Raw genomic sequence first — 17693 nt, 5'->3', positions numbered from 1 at the left:
ATTGTTATTAAGGACGTAGCACTATCTGATCACTTCTGTATTTTCTTTGATATATTGATCTCTGCAACCACTGAATCTAGATCTGTCTCTGTCAGAAAGAGATGCATTAACGAGAACACTAGTGTGCTATTTATGGAGGCGATGTCTTTAACACCAAGCATTTTTGCAGACTCTGTTGATCTTCTTGATTCCTTTAACTCAAAAGTTAAGAATGTTATTGATGACATTGCTCCTTTGAAAGTCAGCAGGAAGACTGGCAGACAGAAATCAGCTTATAAATCGCTCAATGGCCTAGGACCTAAATATATAGCAGATATGCTCACTGAATATAAACCTAACAGACCACTCAGATCATTAGGATCGAGTCAGTTAGAAATACCGAGGGTTCACACAAAACAAGGGGAATGTGCTTTTAGTTATTATGCCACCCGCGGTTGGAATCAGCTTCCAGAAGAGATCAGATGTGCTAAAACATTAGTCACATTTAAATGCAGACTCAAAACTCATCTGTTTAGCTGTGCATTTATTGAATGAGCACTGTGCGATGTCCGAACTGATTGCACTATATTATATGTATAATCGTCTCTTAAATTCATTTTAAACCTCTTAAATCAATTTTTTTTTAAATAATTTTAAATTCCTTGTTTTATTGTTGTGATTATTGTTTTTATTTTATTTTATGTAAAGCACTTTGAATTACCATTGTGTATGAAATGTGCTATACAAATAAACTTGCCTATAAAGTATGAGAAAAAAAAATATCGCTTTAAGATAGGGTATCTACACTGCAAAAAATGATTTTCTTCCTTAGTATTTTTGTCGTTTTCTAATATAAATATCTAAAAATTCTTGAATAAGGATGCATTTACTTGACAAGTAAAATGACTTAAGATATTATGTCTTGTTTTCTGAAAATATTATATAAAAAATTTTTTGTTAGATTTTGCTTAAAACGAGTAAAAAAAATATCTGCCAATGGGGTAAGAAAAATAATCTTGTTTAGCCTTTGCATTAAGATTATTTTTTTTACTCCATTGGCAGTTATTTTTGCCTGTTTTAGGCAAAAACAAACAAAATTTGGATAATATTTTCAGAAAACGAGACAAAATATCTTGTCATTTTACTTGTCAAGTAAATGCATCCTGATTCAAGAATTTTTAGATATTTATACTATAAAAAAAGACAAAAGGAAGAAAATCATTTTTTGCAGTGTATCTATCAGAGGTGTTTCTATCTGTCTATCTATATCTATCCATCCATCCATCTATGAAAAATGTTTGTTTTTTTTCCATTTCAATTCATTTTAATTCTGCTTTAGTTCAATTTAAAAGGCATTTCTAATTCAGTTCTGAATGGCGCGCAACCCTGATGTCAAAGCTTGTCTCATCATCAAATGCATCAAATTTACACAATAAAATACAAATCTCTCTGCCAAAGCAGCACCAGCCCCCTCTTACTCATTCCTCCAGTGGTTGTATAGGCATAGACTCCGGGTGTTTTGAACACATTGTATGACAATTATGAGCAGTAAGAGTGCCGCTCGTTCCTCACTGGTGCTGTATAGGGTTTTGGACTGAGCCACAGCAGGGGAATTCACCAGATGGTTTAGGCAGAACCAATCCATTCCCTTTTGGGCCGTTGCAATTCACGAAGCCACTGTATACGGCAAGCCAAGTGCACACAAAATTCGAGGTCTGTGCTGGTATTGGTGATAGACAATTTAAGCAGGCAGTCATGAAGAGTCACCCACCTGCATGTCTCAGTCCCCAACTGACAGTTTCTGATAACCTTTTGGCTCTTACACGTATGAGGAGTAGTTCAGCTCAGTGGTTGTGTGAGTGATGGTTTGTTTGTCATGAGTTAAGCTTCTCCGCAGTTCCACTTGATAAGCTGACAGGTGACTCATGTGAACACTATGGATTTACCGCTCACAGGTCTTTCAAGGAGCAGCAGCACTTTGATCTCCACCGTACATCTGTGACATTACTTTCCTACAGCTCTGCCTGCTGGCCTCATTGACACAGGAGAGCTCTGGCATCCATAACATGAATTTATCTCCAAATGTAATTTTCCATCTTGTTCAGCTGAAGCCCTTTTAATGCAAAGTGAGTGATCATGAAAGACCTTTGAGTACAAAAAATGTACCGGACTGGATCCCTAAATGTGGACAAACAGGGCTGTTGTTGAGATCAGGAGCAACAAGAGTGAAAGGAACCAGCATAAAAGCAATTTGATGGCTTTCACCATCATGGTGTACTGCCAGCACTTGCCTTTCCACTCCATTAAGGGCAAGAGCCAAGCATATCAGATGCAAAACATGAAAGAGTTTTAAGTAACCTTGTTGAAATGGGTCACAATGCAGGATGCTAAATGCTCTCAGCTGGATCTTCCAAATGACTCGCTTCCAGACCAATTCCAGCTGCTAAGCTTGTGCATTGAAGATGCTGTTGTCCCCAAGGCTCTGAGTTTTCTGCAAGCCTGCATTACCCTCTAGTGGTTGAATTGGATGCCGAATTAGATATTGATTGAAGTGTGTTATCAAGTTATCAAGTAATAGGCCTATCAGTTCTCGTAAGATTACGAAAAGTCATATTTATAGAATGGCATTACTACAGTGTACTAATATACACTACTGTTCAAATATTTGGGGTTGGTTGGTAAGATTTTTAAAAATATTTTTTCTTAAGCCTCATTCAAACTGTCAGCCGATTTTTCTGTAAATCCAATTGAAATCCGTTTATTATGCTCACCGTTTATTATGCTCACCAAGGCTGCATTTATTTGATATAAAGCAAAACAGTAACATTTAAATACTATTACAATTTAAGATAATGGTTTTCTATATTAAAGGGGTCATATGATGCGATTTCAAGTTTTCCTTTCTCTTTGGAGTGTTACAAGCTGATTGTGAATAGATAAGATCCCTGAAGTTGCAAAGACTAAAGTCTCAAAACCAAAGAGATATTCTTTATCAAAGTTAAGACTCTGCCACACCCCCCTAAAACGGCTCGTTCACATATCTACCTCACTATGTGGAAATATTTGCAAATTGGCATTAATTTTTTAAGTAAATATAATGGGCGATATATTGCGTCACCAAAAATTTTTGAGGTCATGTACATATATTGCGTGATAACTCGATATATTGATTATTGCGACAGGCCTAGTCAAGATCACAGCGTATATATATGAATAAAAGTAGGCCTGAGTGTAGAGTGTTTTAAAAGTAGGCCTAAATGTTTTAAATAACGTTGTCTCCAAAACTCTACACTAAAAAGTCTAACATCTAAATAAAGTAGCAATAGCTATTGCTCCCACCCGCACCCCCACCCCCATCTTTTTCCTTTGCTGCCTGTCTACACTATTGTGTTTTTATTTGTTGGTTATTTTGACAATTCAAACAACTGAGCTCAGTCTGGCCAATAATTTTGCTATTCCAAACTACTCCACAGGATAGCACCTGAAGTACTCTATTCTACAGAATACCTAGATGCACTTCGAAAAGGTGGCTAAAATATTTCGGAAGCTTCGAATGAATTTTTGAAGTAATTATAGACTAATGTTATAAACACGCGTTCAATGCTATTCGCTTGTTTTCTTTGTAACGTTAGTTCTGCTGTTGTCACGATATAGTTTTGCTGTCTTTCTGTAAGAACACTTGTTACAATGTTAGTCAAGTTGAGGGTTTTTTCCAGGAAAAATATTAAAACTGGTAAAGTTACATTAATCGATGATTTACTGTTAAAGTGAATGCAGTGTAATGCCGACTGACATAACCCGACTCTCTTGCAGTCTACTTATTGATATTAATATATATATATATATACAAAAATATTTCCATCTCATTACTTCATGTTACTTGAATTCAAGTTCGTTTGCTTTTCGTTTATTTTTGTGTTACAGTGACGCAAACGTGACAGCGCTTCCTTGACGTCAACGCCGATCCTGGGTGAAATAGTAGCGCGCATGCGCAGCGCTGCAGACCTCGACTAAATTGAGGTCTTTGTTAAGACCAAATAGACCGATCTTGCTCGAGCTTCTCAGATATCTCAGGGATATTTGGTGAAAAGACAACCGTGTTATATGCAATCGCGACTCTGCGAGCCTGACGTAACTCCGAACACGAACGCGAGGATATTAGCAGAGCTGACAACATCGGGTGTACACAAACAAACCCATCGCTAGCGTTTTGAGGTGGTATTTTTTTAGCGTAGCTCGATTTGATTTATTTACCAATCACGACAAGCGGTTTGCCGACATGGGGAACTGTCATAATTAAAAGGAGTAGATCTCCTCTTCACCTCCAGGATATCATGAAAGAGGAGAGGGGTATTTGTATGGAAAGGCTGCCCATGGCACGCAGAAGTGGGGTTCAACTTTCCAGCAGCCTCGTCCAGACTGAGGAGAAGAGGGAAGCAGAAAGAGGATATTTGTGGGCCAGCTTTATTTCACACAAATAGTCAAGCTGCAATATTTGGGATCAGGTGGGAGATGGAGACTGTCGGGAAATTCGAGTTCAGCAGGAAGGACCTTATAGGACACGGTGCCTTCGCTGTGGTATTCAAAGGCAGGCATCGAGAGGTGAGAAAATATCTATTGCATCTTTTTCGTCTGCATGTAGAGGTGTGATTGTATATTGATAAGAATTTGGTTTCTGTTTTCATACTGGTTGCAGATCTGACATACCACCTTAAAGGCCTCGAGCACAACAGATGGAGGCTAGAATAAGAGATTAAATGTCCAGTATTATAGAGAGATACGCATTAAACCCATTACATCTAATACATTTTCAAGCTTTTAATGTGTCATTTTCGTCTTTAGAGACGACAGTTAATCAGAGACTGTAAAACAATAGATCTGTGTCTATGGTCAAATATGTTTAATACAATGTAGACTGCAAGGTGATTATGGTCAACAGCTAAAATCATTGAACTTTTCAGAAGCATGATTGGGAAGTTGCCGTCAAATGCATAAACAAGAAGAATCTGGCCAAATCACAGACTCTTCTGGGGAAAGAGATCAAGATATTGAAGGTACGTTCTGGTTGTATTGACTGGCAATACACTGCATTTCCATTACATAATAATAAAGCATTTGTGTGCAAATTAATTCTTATTTGTTTTCTTTAGGAACTGAAACATGAGAACATTGTTGCATTGCATGACTTCCAGGTAGGTTGCATTACTCTGCAGATGTTTGGATGGATGGTTTTTAATGCAATCGTCTAGAGAAAGTGGTTTTGTTACAACTTTACTTCTTCAAATACTATTAAGTACAAATATTTTACTTGTTATAATGGGCTAAAGAGGGTTCAAATGTATGTTTTACCATCCCCAAGGCTGTATCATGACTTCCTTTGCATTGATTGGTTAAAAACAGTCACATGTTCTTCTATTGACATGACATGTGCACTTGTTTTTAATGACTCTGCTGCAGGGCATTGTGGGTATTGGAGTCTTGGTTACACATTTACATCTTATTATATAGACATAAAGATGGCAATGTTTCTATTGTGTAATGCTGAGAACGCAAAAAAATATGCAGTAAAAGATGCTCACACTTTTTTTTAAATACCAGAAAGAGAAATTGTTTACTCACTCGATTCAGCATTCAGGGTTCATTGGCACTTAGTAAAAGCCTTTCTTACAACGGTGCAAGTGAAACCTGTGTAGCCAGACTGGTGAAGTGGTTTCATTGAAGTGTTAACACGTTTTTCAAACACCTGGGTTCTCTGTATTTGCTCTGCCCTGGGGTCATCTTGAGGTTAATGTTTTAGGCATGTTTTATTGGTGTAAGTTAAAGCCAGTGGGAGTACAAAAGACATGCAACTTGGACTTCTAAGTTCTAACCAGTTGTAAATTATTTGATTTGTCTCCTTTAATTCAATGTTTGTTACTCACTTCTGGAATTATAACCATAATAATTTGATGGACTATAGTTAATCCCCATGTTATTAAAAATAGGATAAAAAAGATGAATAAATAATTTATAAAATGATTAGTCAATACATTTTTAAATCATTACAATAAAATAAAAATAATAAAATGTCATTATTATTAATAAGCTAAAGTTTTTATTAAAAAACCAAAAAACTTGCCTATATTTTTGTTTAATTGTTTAGGGTTAGTATGAAATTAAAATACTATCAAATCATTTACTGATCCTCATTTTGTTCAAAACCCATAAGAGACATTGGTTAGTCTTTAAAATGCAAATTGAATTTTTTATTTTTTTATTTTATAAAATTAGTTTTATGGGTTTGAAACGACATGAGTAAAATAAAAAATTTTGGGTGAACTATCCATTTAAATGATGTTGTCTAGATATCAGCATCAGTCATTGAAAATCCCTGTCGATCAAAACTACTGTGCTGTCATGTGACGTGTTAAACACCATTTTATCTTGATATATACCATGTTACTGAAAGATTACCATATACATGCAGTTTACGTAGTACCGTTGTACTTTTTTTTTTAGTTATCATTTACAGTTTATACTGAGGTTTGATGTTGCTTTTGTCTCCACTTCATTCATGACAATTTGGTGAAAAAAGGCTCACACTCTGGTGTTGCTTTCAAAAGGTACAGCTCAAGTGTCTCGGCACATTTCTGCCACATGCTTCTCTGATCTGACCTCTTCTCACATCTCCTGGATAGTCACACCACTTTCTGATGTGGTGTTGGCTGTCTGTGAATTGAATGCCATTAAAGTTAGAGTAGTTCTTGCTCTACCCTGGAGGGAAGAGTCTGTGAGCTGCTTGGCTCCTTGCCACATGTGACAAACTTGTGCTTGTTTGTGCAGGATGAACCTTGCAAGAGTTAATCTGGTCATCTTTTCCTTGCAAACACAGAAACAAGTTTTTGAGCAGAGCTTATTTTTAGTGAATCAGGTTCATAACCACTTTTAAAAATAAAAGTAATGGTTTCATGAAGAAACTTTAACATCCATGGAAACTTCCCATTGAACAAAAAAACTGGTTCTTTTAAGAACTGTTCACTCAAAGGTTATTTAGGGAACCAAAAATGGTTCTTCAATGGCATCGCTGTAAAAATCCCCTTGTGGAACATTTATTTTTTTAAATGTACATATAACTGTGTAAAAATAGGTTCTCCGCAGGTTCAGTAACAGTTTAGGTCAACTATATAAAGTTTAAAATATAAGGGTTGTGTTTGAAGTGGGATGAGCAATAAAGTAATCATGTAAAAATAACAAAAAGTCCTCTCCATAACCAGTTTAGTAGGGTCTCCACTGCGCCTGTGGTAAACATTAGCAGATCTCACGGGTCTGCTGTGTTCATAAGCAAAGCTCACTTTATCACCCTCATGAACATCAATTATGTAGGCGCCAAACTGTCTTTGAGTGATGTTGGGCCTGTTGGATTTTCCCAACTGAATGGCCAAGCTCGTTCAAGCGCTAGTTGTCATTAAACAGCGATGTTTGGCTTAGTTTCAGTCTGGCTGCCACTGCAAAGTTGGTTAGAGTCTATCTTCAGTGGCAGAAAGTAAAACTTCGGCAACGCTGAGTCAGCAGCATATGCCAGTCACGGATCAGCCGATTCGGCTGATTGGTTGAGGTGGACACCGCAAGGGGGGTGGTCATCTGTTGCTAAGTGATAAGGTCGTTCTAAGTGGGCTACTCTGTATTTTTTCGAGAGGCCTCGGCCATGGGCTCGGGAAATAGGATTATGGTGCCATAAAAGCTGACTTGATAGCAAATGCAACCTGTGCTGTAGGATTGATATAGTGATTGTTTGGATAGTTGAATATTTAGTGCTTTGGCCACTTCGGAGAAGCCTGTCATGCATTTGTTTTGTTTATTCAGTCAGTTCATATGTACTGAAGACAGTTCTGTTCTAATAGCTAGTGTGTGTTTATAAAGTATACGTTCATTATTTCCCTAAAGCCTATAGACTAACATTGCTGCTTTGTAGTTGTCTGTTTAAGGATCAACAAGTTCAAAAGCATTTTTATTGGTTGATTTGTATTGCATGATACTTAAAGGGATAGTTCACCCAAAAAATGAAAATTGTTATCATTTATTCGCTCCAAGTCTGTATGGCTCTCTTTCTTCTGTGGAAAAAAAGATATTTTGAAAAATGTCTCAGTGATTTTTGTCTCAATCAAAGACAATAGTCACCTGAAATGTGTTATGCAGAAGAAAGATTTTTATATTTAAGAATTTTTAAAATATTATTATGTTCTTTTATATATATTGTTGCATTGTTATTATATGATTATTGATTTTAAGAAGTTATTGGTATTTGTTGATATTATATAAATAAATGTAAATGAGCACATATGTGACCCTGGACCACAAAACCAGTCATAAGGGTCAGTTTTATGAAAGCTGTTAATCTGAAAGCTGAATAAATAAGCTTTCCGTTGATGTATGGTTTGTTAGGATAGGACAATATTTGACTGAGATACAACTATTTGAAAATCTGGAATCTGAGGGTGCAAAAAAAATGAAATATTGAGAAAATCAGCTTTTAAAGTTGTCCAAATGAAGTCCTTAGCAATGCATATTACTAATCAAAAATTAAGTTTTGATATATTTATGGTAGGAAATTTACAAAATATCTTCATGGAATATGATCTTTACTTAATATTCTAATGATTTTTGGCATAAAAGAAAAATTGATCATTTTAACCCATACAATGTATTTTTGGCTATTGCTACAAATATAGAATTAATTAAATATATAAATAAAATTGTGTGTGCTTATTTTTTTTTACATTCAGATCAGTCAATATCACTCAGTCTAGGTAATCTGATCTTTCGAATGATTTCATGATGCATACATGAAATCTTAAAGAGAGCAAATCTCAAAATGAATATAAAATTTTCATACTGTACATTATAATATTGTGATGACTAAAGTTGAGAGAATTACATTAATTTGTTAAAACTATTATAGTACTAAAAGTTTACTACTGTAAAAAAAACTTTTTTATTATTATCTTATTAAAAAAAACTTCAATCTGTAATTTTGCTAGAGTTTGCCATTATATGACAATAAAATGTTCGATTTTGATTGTTTCCATTGTCCTCATTTGTAAGTTGCTTTGGACAAAAGCGTCTGCTAAATGTAAATGTAAAATAAGCCAAAATGTTTGTATTGGTTAACCTCTACTCAGCTCAATGTACAATTTTGGCAGGTAATTTGTGATAACCACACAGCATGCACTAAATTCACTCAAACCAGAGCAACTGCAAAGTAACGCCCTGGAAATCACCCACAACACCCAAGCATCGTGATTAACACCACTCACATTTCATATTATCAGCAGTATCTATACTCTCTTGTGTCTGAGTGAGGTTCAGTGGTGTGCGCTGTGGCTGCCTTGAATAGAAATCTGTCGCACCACCACACAGTTTGCACATTGAACTTTGAAAACGTACAGTGCTAACAAAGCCTGTGACCTTTGCCCTCCCCCTGGCCTTTATTAGCCCATTATGACCCAGTGCAGAGAAAACACACTCACGCCATATGTGGACTAGTGTCAGCCAAATGCATTTACAATGCGCACAAATGAGCTGTTAACACTGGTTCCAATGTCCTCTGTAAACATGTTCCCACACAAATCTCGACATGATATGTTATGCGCAGATCCTTTGAATATATATTAAAGAACATGAATTAATTTACTGTCCTGGCCACCTGTCTGTTGACTCTACTCCTGTGTTTTTTTCTTTCTTTCTAGGAAACGGCAAGCTCTGTGTATCTAGTGATGGAGGTAAGTGGGCTTGTTTTCTCAGTGTCTTTTGTTGTTGATCTTGTCTGTTCTGTACCTGGTAATGCCTGCAATTAGCCATGCCCTGGGGCCAATGGAAGACAGCTGCAGTTGTTAATAACAAGACCTTTAGACAGAAACAGACTTGGAATCAGGTTGTTTTGTGTGACACGGTGAGGATTTGTAAAATGTTTCCAATTTCTATGAGACCAACTTCCTGTAGATGCCTCGCCACCAAGTCAGTTTTCAGAAAAGCTCAATGGAAAGGCAATGGGGCCACTGGGAAGCCCATCAGTGGTGCACAAAGGAAAATAACAGCCCATCTTTTCTGAGTGACTAGTTTTAATATGCATCTGAATTGTCTCTCTCTGTGAAGTGAACTAAGCCCCATTCAGATGCAGGTTTTGTCATTCAACAATGTGTGGTGCTCTTATTCATAATAAAAAGATCAATGTTCTTTCTTTAACTGCAGTACTGCAATGGGGGAGATCTGGCTGACTACTTGCACTGTAAGTGGGACAATTCATTTATCATGCTCTGACCTCATTTTGGGATTTTTTTTTGTTCTGTAGATGCTCAACACACCAGCCTCCTTTATTAAATTGTGTTCACTCTTAATAATACATCATTTGAATTTGATTGGAGTAAATTCTGCTTTGATAAAGTAGGGATGTTCATCTTAACTTTAATTGCTACAGTTTTTTGCTTATTTTGCTTGCGTGATGGAAAAAGTGATATCAGTTTAGTTCAAAAGCATGCAAAACCAAACTCAGGAAGTTAGGCCAGAAGGGTTTAGGGTGTGTGTTTGTGTATGTATGTTTTGTTTAAAGCGGATCTGAGGAAGCTGCAACTGTTGACTGTAGGGTGTGAGCTTGTTTTCAGAGGAAGCAGTTGCTCTGAAAAATCCAGACACAACTATTTTCTTATGGAATCTTGACATGAGAAAAATAAAAATAGGCGAATCTCTACAGCATATTCCTTTGCTTTTATACGCAATGTGTAGTATTTGAATTTATAGACAGTTGATATGCATTGCACTATGAAAGGATTGCAGGTTGAATTTGCATTTGATTTGCCTGTAAAATCTGTAACTGGTTACAAGTTGTTACACATACTGTATAATATAAACAGTGTTGAGTCAAGGCCAGATGATATAATAGAAAACATTATCTCAATATTTTTTCGTTTTTGATGGTATGCTGTTTAGGAATTTGATCTGAAATGGTGATGCATTTTTTGAATGAGAAGACAAATTCATTAACAATCTAGTTAAATGTCAAGATGCACTACCATTGAAAAGTTTGGGGTCAGTTAGGCTAGATGTATTTGAAAAGAAATTAATACTTTTATTCAGCAAGGCTGCATCAAATTAAATTAATCAAAAGTGACAGTAAAGACATTTTAAAATGTTACAAAAATGTCTTTATTTCAAACGAATTCTTTTCTTTTGAACTGTCTGTTCATACCATGAATAGAGAAAAATGTATCAGTTTCCCCCAAAATATTAAGCAGCACAACTGTGTTCAGCATTTGATAATAATAAGAAATGTTTCTTGAGCATTAAATCAGCATAATGATTTCTGAAGGATCACATGACACTGAAGACCGGAGTATTTGATGCTGAAAATTTAGCTTAGCTAGTACAGAAATAAATTACTTTTTAAAATATATTCAATAGAAAAGTTATTTTAAATTGTAATATTTCACTGTGATTTTACTGTATTTTTTAAGCATAAGAAACTTAAGCATAAAAAAAATCAAATCAAACATTTGAACGGTATACATTTAACTATTTTAAATTTATGTTAATAGTAATAATGCTGCTTTGGTTTATATCTCCAGCAAAATCTTATTAATATATCTTAAACAGTCAGTAGCTGTATATTGCCCAGCCCCAATGAATTCATCTTTACAATCATGCTCTTTTAGCTAAGGGCACTTTAAGTGAAGACACCATCCGAGTATTCCTGCAGCAGATCGCGGGGGCCATGAGGGTCCTTCAGGCCAAAGGCATCATCCACAGAGACCTGAAACCCCAGAACATCCTGTTGTCCCATCCTGCAGGCCGAAAGTCTCACTCCAACAACACCTGCATCAAGATAGGTGTGTGTGCCAGTGCCAGTGTTTTTGCTTCTAGTTTATCGTTTTTACATTCTCAGCTTTCAAAGCATTAGAAACTCTAGATACCATGTCCATATGCTTAAGCAGGTCTGGCTTTTGCAAATCAAGCCTTCTTTTTAATATTTTGCTTGTGTTCTGCTTAATGATTTCACTTTAAGTGGCCTCTAAGTCTGCCTCCGATAGATTGACAAACTACAAATTAAATGGCTTTAGGCTAGTGATAAAATTATGTTCAATGATATGAAAATATAAATAAAACAGTATATTGACTTAAAAAGCCACTCTTTGTAAACCAAGTCTAGTCAATAATTTAACAGTGTTCTCTTTTATCTAAACCTGGTTTGCCATTGCCCAGAGTGCACTGCTTCACCAGCACAGTTTGTAAGATCTTATTTTGGTCTCCTCAGCTGACTTTGGCTTCGCACGGTACCTCCAGAACAACATGATGGCCGCCACACTCTGCGGGTCCCCCATGTACATGGTACAAATTTTTACATTTCCTTTTCAAGCCTTTCATATACATGTGCATCATTGTGATTATTCTCATTATATCTCATTTATTGTAACTCTGAAATGCTATTCGCCAGGCACCTGAGGTTATTATGTCACAGAACTATGATGCCAAGGCTGACCTGTGGAGTATAGGGACCATTGTGTTTCAGTGCCTGACTGGGAAAGCTCCATTTCAGGTACGTACCATTCTAATTATAGTTAATTATATAGATGTCACTTTCAAGTCTGAGATATTATGGCATTAGGAAAATACAAATGTAATAAGAAAGCAATAATATAAAAAGTACTTTTTTTGCAATGTTGTCCATCCATCAGGCCAGCAGTCCCCAGGACCTCCGATTGTTTTATGAGAAAAATAAAACTCTTAGCCCAAAGTATGTCCATTTCTTATTGACTCTGATAGTTAATGACACTTTTCAGATTAGTTTTGGAGCACAGATTCTGCTAAAGCATGTGTAAAAAAATCCCTCTCTTTCCCCTTCTCTCTCTACAGCATTCCCAGAGAAACTTCCAGCCATCTCAGACACCTGCTGCTTGGCCTCCTGCAGAGGAACCATAAGGACCGTATGGACTTTGGTCAGTATCCTGAGTGTCTGTGCCCACTAGATGATGAGGCAATGTTTGTTATTTATAAGTTTAGTTTTGTCAATCATGCAAACTTCTTAAGCTGAAATATTTGTGTTTTTATAGATGAATTCTTCAGACACCCTTTCTTGGAGGCAAGCTCCTCTATGAAGAAATGTGAGTTATTGCACTGCCATTTTAAACTGTGTTTTTACTCTGTTTTTACCATTTTAAATGGTCAGTAATGCTTAATCTTTCGAAAATGTTTATTGTTAAATTAAATATTATTTAGGCTGTTTTATTTTTTATCGAGTTTGCATCCTTACTACAAAAATGTGGTTTAATACCATGATTCTATTCTATGATTCTATTAATATTAAATAAACATTTAAATTCATCTGACTTTTTTCTATTCTTTGTAAATGAAGAAATATAATCAATATATATATATATATATATAAAAAAAATTATAACTATTACAGCATAATTAATTGGAATAATTGCAACACCAGAATGTTAATATGGTAAAGTCAGTAGGGGGCAACAAAATTGGGACTAAATGTTGGCTTGTAGTTATCCATAAAAACATTTCACATTAAATAAACAAAAATATTGTTGAATTATTTTTTCTTACAGTATGTTATAACATGGTTATAATGTGACAAAATAAAATGAGATCACTTGCTTGTCTTCCCACCATGCTGTAAAAAGGGTCCAAATGGTGTTTTGGGTGTTTATTTATTTATTAGGTTACAAAATGCAGGATACAGCTAAATATTATTTAACTCATTTAATTAAAATACGTTCCAGTGATTTGAATATAAACTAATTAGATGGCAAAAATATGACTTTATATGATTGTCATTGTATTTCTGGAAATGTATGTCTGTGTTCTTCACAGCTGCTCCAGTGACCGTGACTTGCTTTCCCAATTCAGCCTCTGCAAGCTCATGCAGCAGTTCATCTACTTCACACCTGGCCTCTCCTCCTGTAAGTGTATGTGTGTTCATGTCCGTGTTCAGTGGTGGTTCATTGTGTCAGCTGCACTAATAAATGTTGGAGTGTCAGGAGTAGGGTTGGGTATCGAGAACCGGTTCCAAATTTCCAATAATCGGGTATTCGATAAGACATGTGCATTTCGATTCCGCTTAACGATACCCGCGTTCACATTTTAATGTGATTTTAAACTATTTAAGTGCAGGAAGGGAAAGAACTTGCACACTGTTTGCGTGCAGCGCACACATCTGAAGCGCGAGCACAGGGAACAGTGGTCCCGATGCAGGTTCCCGACCTGTGTCCGTTCTCGAACTGTTCCGTGCATTTCCACAAAGGTTGTTCCGGGCCAGAACTGACTTCTCTTTCACATTCATCGACCAGTATGCACAAAATACGTCAGTATATCATCATAAACACAGCCGTTTTTTTGTCTTAAGTGAACGTAAACAGATGAGAAAGAAAACACATGTGTAACAGTATTTTTAGATCCGTGTGTGTTCGGTGTTAAAGAGACAGCCGTCTAATAAACGTGCTGCCTATCATTAATGTTATTCAAAGAACAAAAGAAAATCATTAACTGACTGAATATCTTTCGTAAATTTAATGAGGATTAATCAATATTTTATTTATGAAAAGAAAACTATACAGCGTTTTTAAACTTTTGATTTCAATTGCTGTACCTGACATTTGTTCAGCTTTATTATTTATGCTATTGCTAATTAATTTGTTTACTTGTCTTTATCAATTTAATGTTTGAAATTTATATTAGTCTAGTTGTTTTTTACTGTAGTATTTTTTTGATAAAACCATAGACATAAAACAGAATATAACATAAATATGTTTGACATCTAAATATTTGACTTAAAATTTGTTAAATGGATTTTTTATCTTATTGGAATCGATAAGAATCGGAATTAGGAATCGATAAGAATCGGAATCGATAAGGAGAATCGGAATCGATCAAATTCAAACGATACCCAACCCTAGTCAGGAGTTTGTCACAGTCATGAAGATAAATAAGCACAGCATCCAGCTGCCTTCTCGAACAAAGATGCACTTTCTTAAAATTTTATGGTGGCTTGTAACACTAATCCGTGATAGGAGCCACATGTTAATCAGCTCTGCATTTTGTGGTATTTTATGGGTCTCATGGTATCAGAATGCTGTATAGAGGTCAGGGCTTTAAAAGCAAAGAAATCATACTGTCACATTCTGTTATTTGAGGTCTATAAATGGTCATGAATATAATTTTTCTTTTTATTAAAGAGACCATAAAAATGTAAATTTTATATTCTTATAATTTAACACTGCTGTTCAAACGTTTTGGGCCAGGGAAGATTTTTTTTATGTTGTTTTTAAAAAATCTCTTAGGCTCACATAGGCTGCTTTGGTAACACTTTAGTATAGGGACCAATTCTTTTAACTAGTTGCTTATTAGCATGCCTATTAATAACATATTGATATATTAATGACATATCTGCATGAGCATATTCTACATCCCTAATCCTACCCAATATGTAAAAATAACAACTACCTTACTAATAATAAGCAGCAAATTAGTAGTTTATTGAGGCAAAAGTCGTAGTTAATGGTTTGTTAAAAGCAACAATTGGACCTTAAAATAAATTGTGAAAATATTTATTTAATATTTTAAATAATATTTTTGTGGAAACCATTATACATTTTTCAGGATTTTTTGATGAATAGAACATTCAAAAGAACAGCATTTTTTTTTTAGAATTTCCCTAAAGAAGAATACATACACTACTATCGCTGAAGAACAATAAATGATATTTAAGTATATTCCATCAAGTGTAGTGTAATATTTATATTTTTGTAAATATCTGCTGTGTCATATGTATTTGTCAGGACAGTAAAAAAAGCTATTTTTATGACCTTTCATTCAGAAATGATACCTAGTTTTAGCAGGACTGGATGTTAATGATTCAGGACTATGTAACTCTCAGAACTCATTTATGTTTTGTAGCAATCCCTTGCAGAGATCCAGCAGGTCCGTGCAAAGGCATTAGCCTCCCCTACCCAGGATTCTCCAGGATACCTGCTGAAGGACTCGGGAGGTGGTGGCGGCGGCAGCAGTAGCAAGAACTCGTCCTGTGACACTGATGATTTTGTCATGGTTCCAGCTCATTTCCCCAGTAAGCCTGCGAGAACTTTGTCTTGCCAGCTATTATATTTCCTTTCCTTCTCCTCATTTAAAAACGTTGTTACTGTCCTGTTAAAGTGGGATTTCTGGGTATTTATCATCTTTTTCCCCTCTGTCTTTTTAGGTGAGCTTACCTGTGACATGCCGACAGGAAAGGTTCTCCAGGACAGTCTGATGTATAGTGGGTAAGAGCTCACTTTAACACAGGGTGTCCATGGGGTCTTATAAAGTATTAAAAGTTGATAAATCAATTTAGAGAAAATTAAGGCCATTAAAAAGTCTTAAATGCCATTTTCCAAGGTATTAAATTTTGTATCATCTTTTAATTTATGTATATTTGTCGAATAGTGGGGTTCTGTGTATTTTATTTATGGAATCCCACAAGATTTGACGTCATCTGTTACGGCGCTCACCCCATATGTGGGGGGTATCGGCAATACCCCACATATTGATAGCGGCGCCCTGATGCGCAAAAATAAAAAATCCCCTTTGAATGAGCGCTCGCAGTCGTAGTTCACTTTCGATTTTGCGATCGCGCGCACACTGTGTAAAGGGAGCACATCCTACGATAAAAGATATTTGTCAATGAGCTCGGGATCTGTTGAGGAGCAAATCCTCCAACATCTTTTGTCAGTTATCTCTCCTTACTTTTGACCCGTGATCAGTCAAATCTGACTTCTGCAGCTCATGTTGGATGCAGGGTTGTTGTTGGTTTTTTTCCCCACAAAATTGGGCTGCTTTTAAACTGTTGCCATGGGTTGATTTTCCCCAGTGGGTTAAAGGTTTGAAATATTGCATAAATTACATTTGGTTGAAATGCTTGTACTGAAACATTTTGCATTCTACCTGTAATTCTGCCTAAATGTTTTGGGCCACACTAGTAGGAAGCATTTGAGCTGTGTTTATGATAAATATGCATATCAGTGACTGTAAAATATGTATTTTAGGGATGGAAATTACATTTTTATATTTGGCACATGGTAATTGCGCAACTTTGGACTTTTTTTTTTTTTTTTTTACTGGCTTGGGATGCACAATTAAAATGATGTAATAGTTGTGATCATTATTTTAGCTTCCATGATCATTCAGACACGATCAGGTGCAGTACTGACACTCTGTCAAGTCTGCATCAAATCAAGCACTCCGTAATCACAGGTAAACTGTCTGATCAGTCAGATGTTTGTCATGAGAAGTGTTCCACAAAACAGCTATGGTTTGAGTTGATATGACAAATACATCTTTTGAATATACTGTGTGAACTCATTGCCCCGTTAGCTCGGAGAGCTTTATTTTCCCTCCTCAATAAGTTTTGTCAGTTGTTTTGTTTATTGGTCTAATTCTTGTTTCTTGGGTTGCATTGGTTAGTCACTAAATTAATTCTCTTGTGCTTCGTTCCCCACTTCTGAATAATGTTGTATTGATAAGGAGTTATCACAAAGTAAGTCTGTTTAGTTGCTCTATCTTAATACATAGTAAATGTAAGTTAAAGTGTCGCCGATGTAACAGGTTAAAACTTGGAGTGGCGATGAGGTCTTAAAATGTATGGAAAGAGTCTTAAAAGTTATTAAATTTAACTCCATGATTCCTGTATATACCCTGTA

At 35.8% G+C, this 17693-nt stretch overlaps 1 protein-coding gene across 3 annotated transcripts in view; it reads left to right on the top strand.

Moving 5' to 3' along the window:
* Positions 1–3953: 3953 nt before the first annotated feature.
* Positions 3954–17693, top strand: part of LOC107595678 (serine/threonine-protein kinase ULK1-like) — a 30089-nt gene continuing 16349 nt past the window's right edge. For all 3 annotated transcript variants that reach the window (XM_016286168.1, XM_016286169.1, XM_016286167.1), the window contains exons 1-14: positions 3954–4581; positions 4941–5033; positions 5130–5171; positions 9705–9737; positions 10207–10243; positions 11664–11837; positions 12263–12336; positions 12443–12544; positions 12684–12742; positions 12862–12944; positions 13059–13109; positions 13834–13922; positions 15916–16084; positions 16217–16277. In XM_016286168.1, coding sequence (XP_016141654.1) covers positions 4492–4581; positions 4941–5033; positions 5130–5171; positions 9705–9737; positions 10207–10243; positions 11664–11837; positions 12263–12336; positions 12443–12544; positions 12684–12742; positions 12862–12944; positions 13059–13109; positions 13834–13922; positions 15916–16084; positions 16217–16277 — 1157 coding nt within the window. In that variant the 5' untranslated portion in view covers positions 3954–4491. The remainder of the gene's footprint in view (positions 4582–4940; positions 5034–5129; positions 5172–9704; positions 9738–10206; positions 10244–11663; positions 11838–12262; positions 12337–12442; positions 12545–12683; positions 12743–12861; positions 12945–13058; positions 13110–13833; positions 13923–15915; positions 16085–16216; positions 16278–17693) is intronic.

Source organism: Sinocyclocheilus grahami, unplaced genomic scaffold (genome assembly GCF_001515645.1).
Source record: "Sinocyclocheilus grahami isolate Dianchi unplaced genomic scaffold, SAMN03320097.WGS_v1.1 scaffold207.1, whole genome shotgun sequence".
NCBI classification, from domain to species: domain Eukaryota; kingdom Metazoa; phylum Chordata; class Actinopteri; order Cypriniformes; family Cyprinidae; genus Sinocyclocheilus; species Sinocyclocheilus grahami.
Note: the sequence above shows the minus strand (reverse complement) of the source record. Positions and strands in the feature narration are given on the sequence as shown.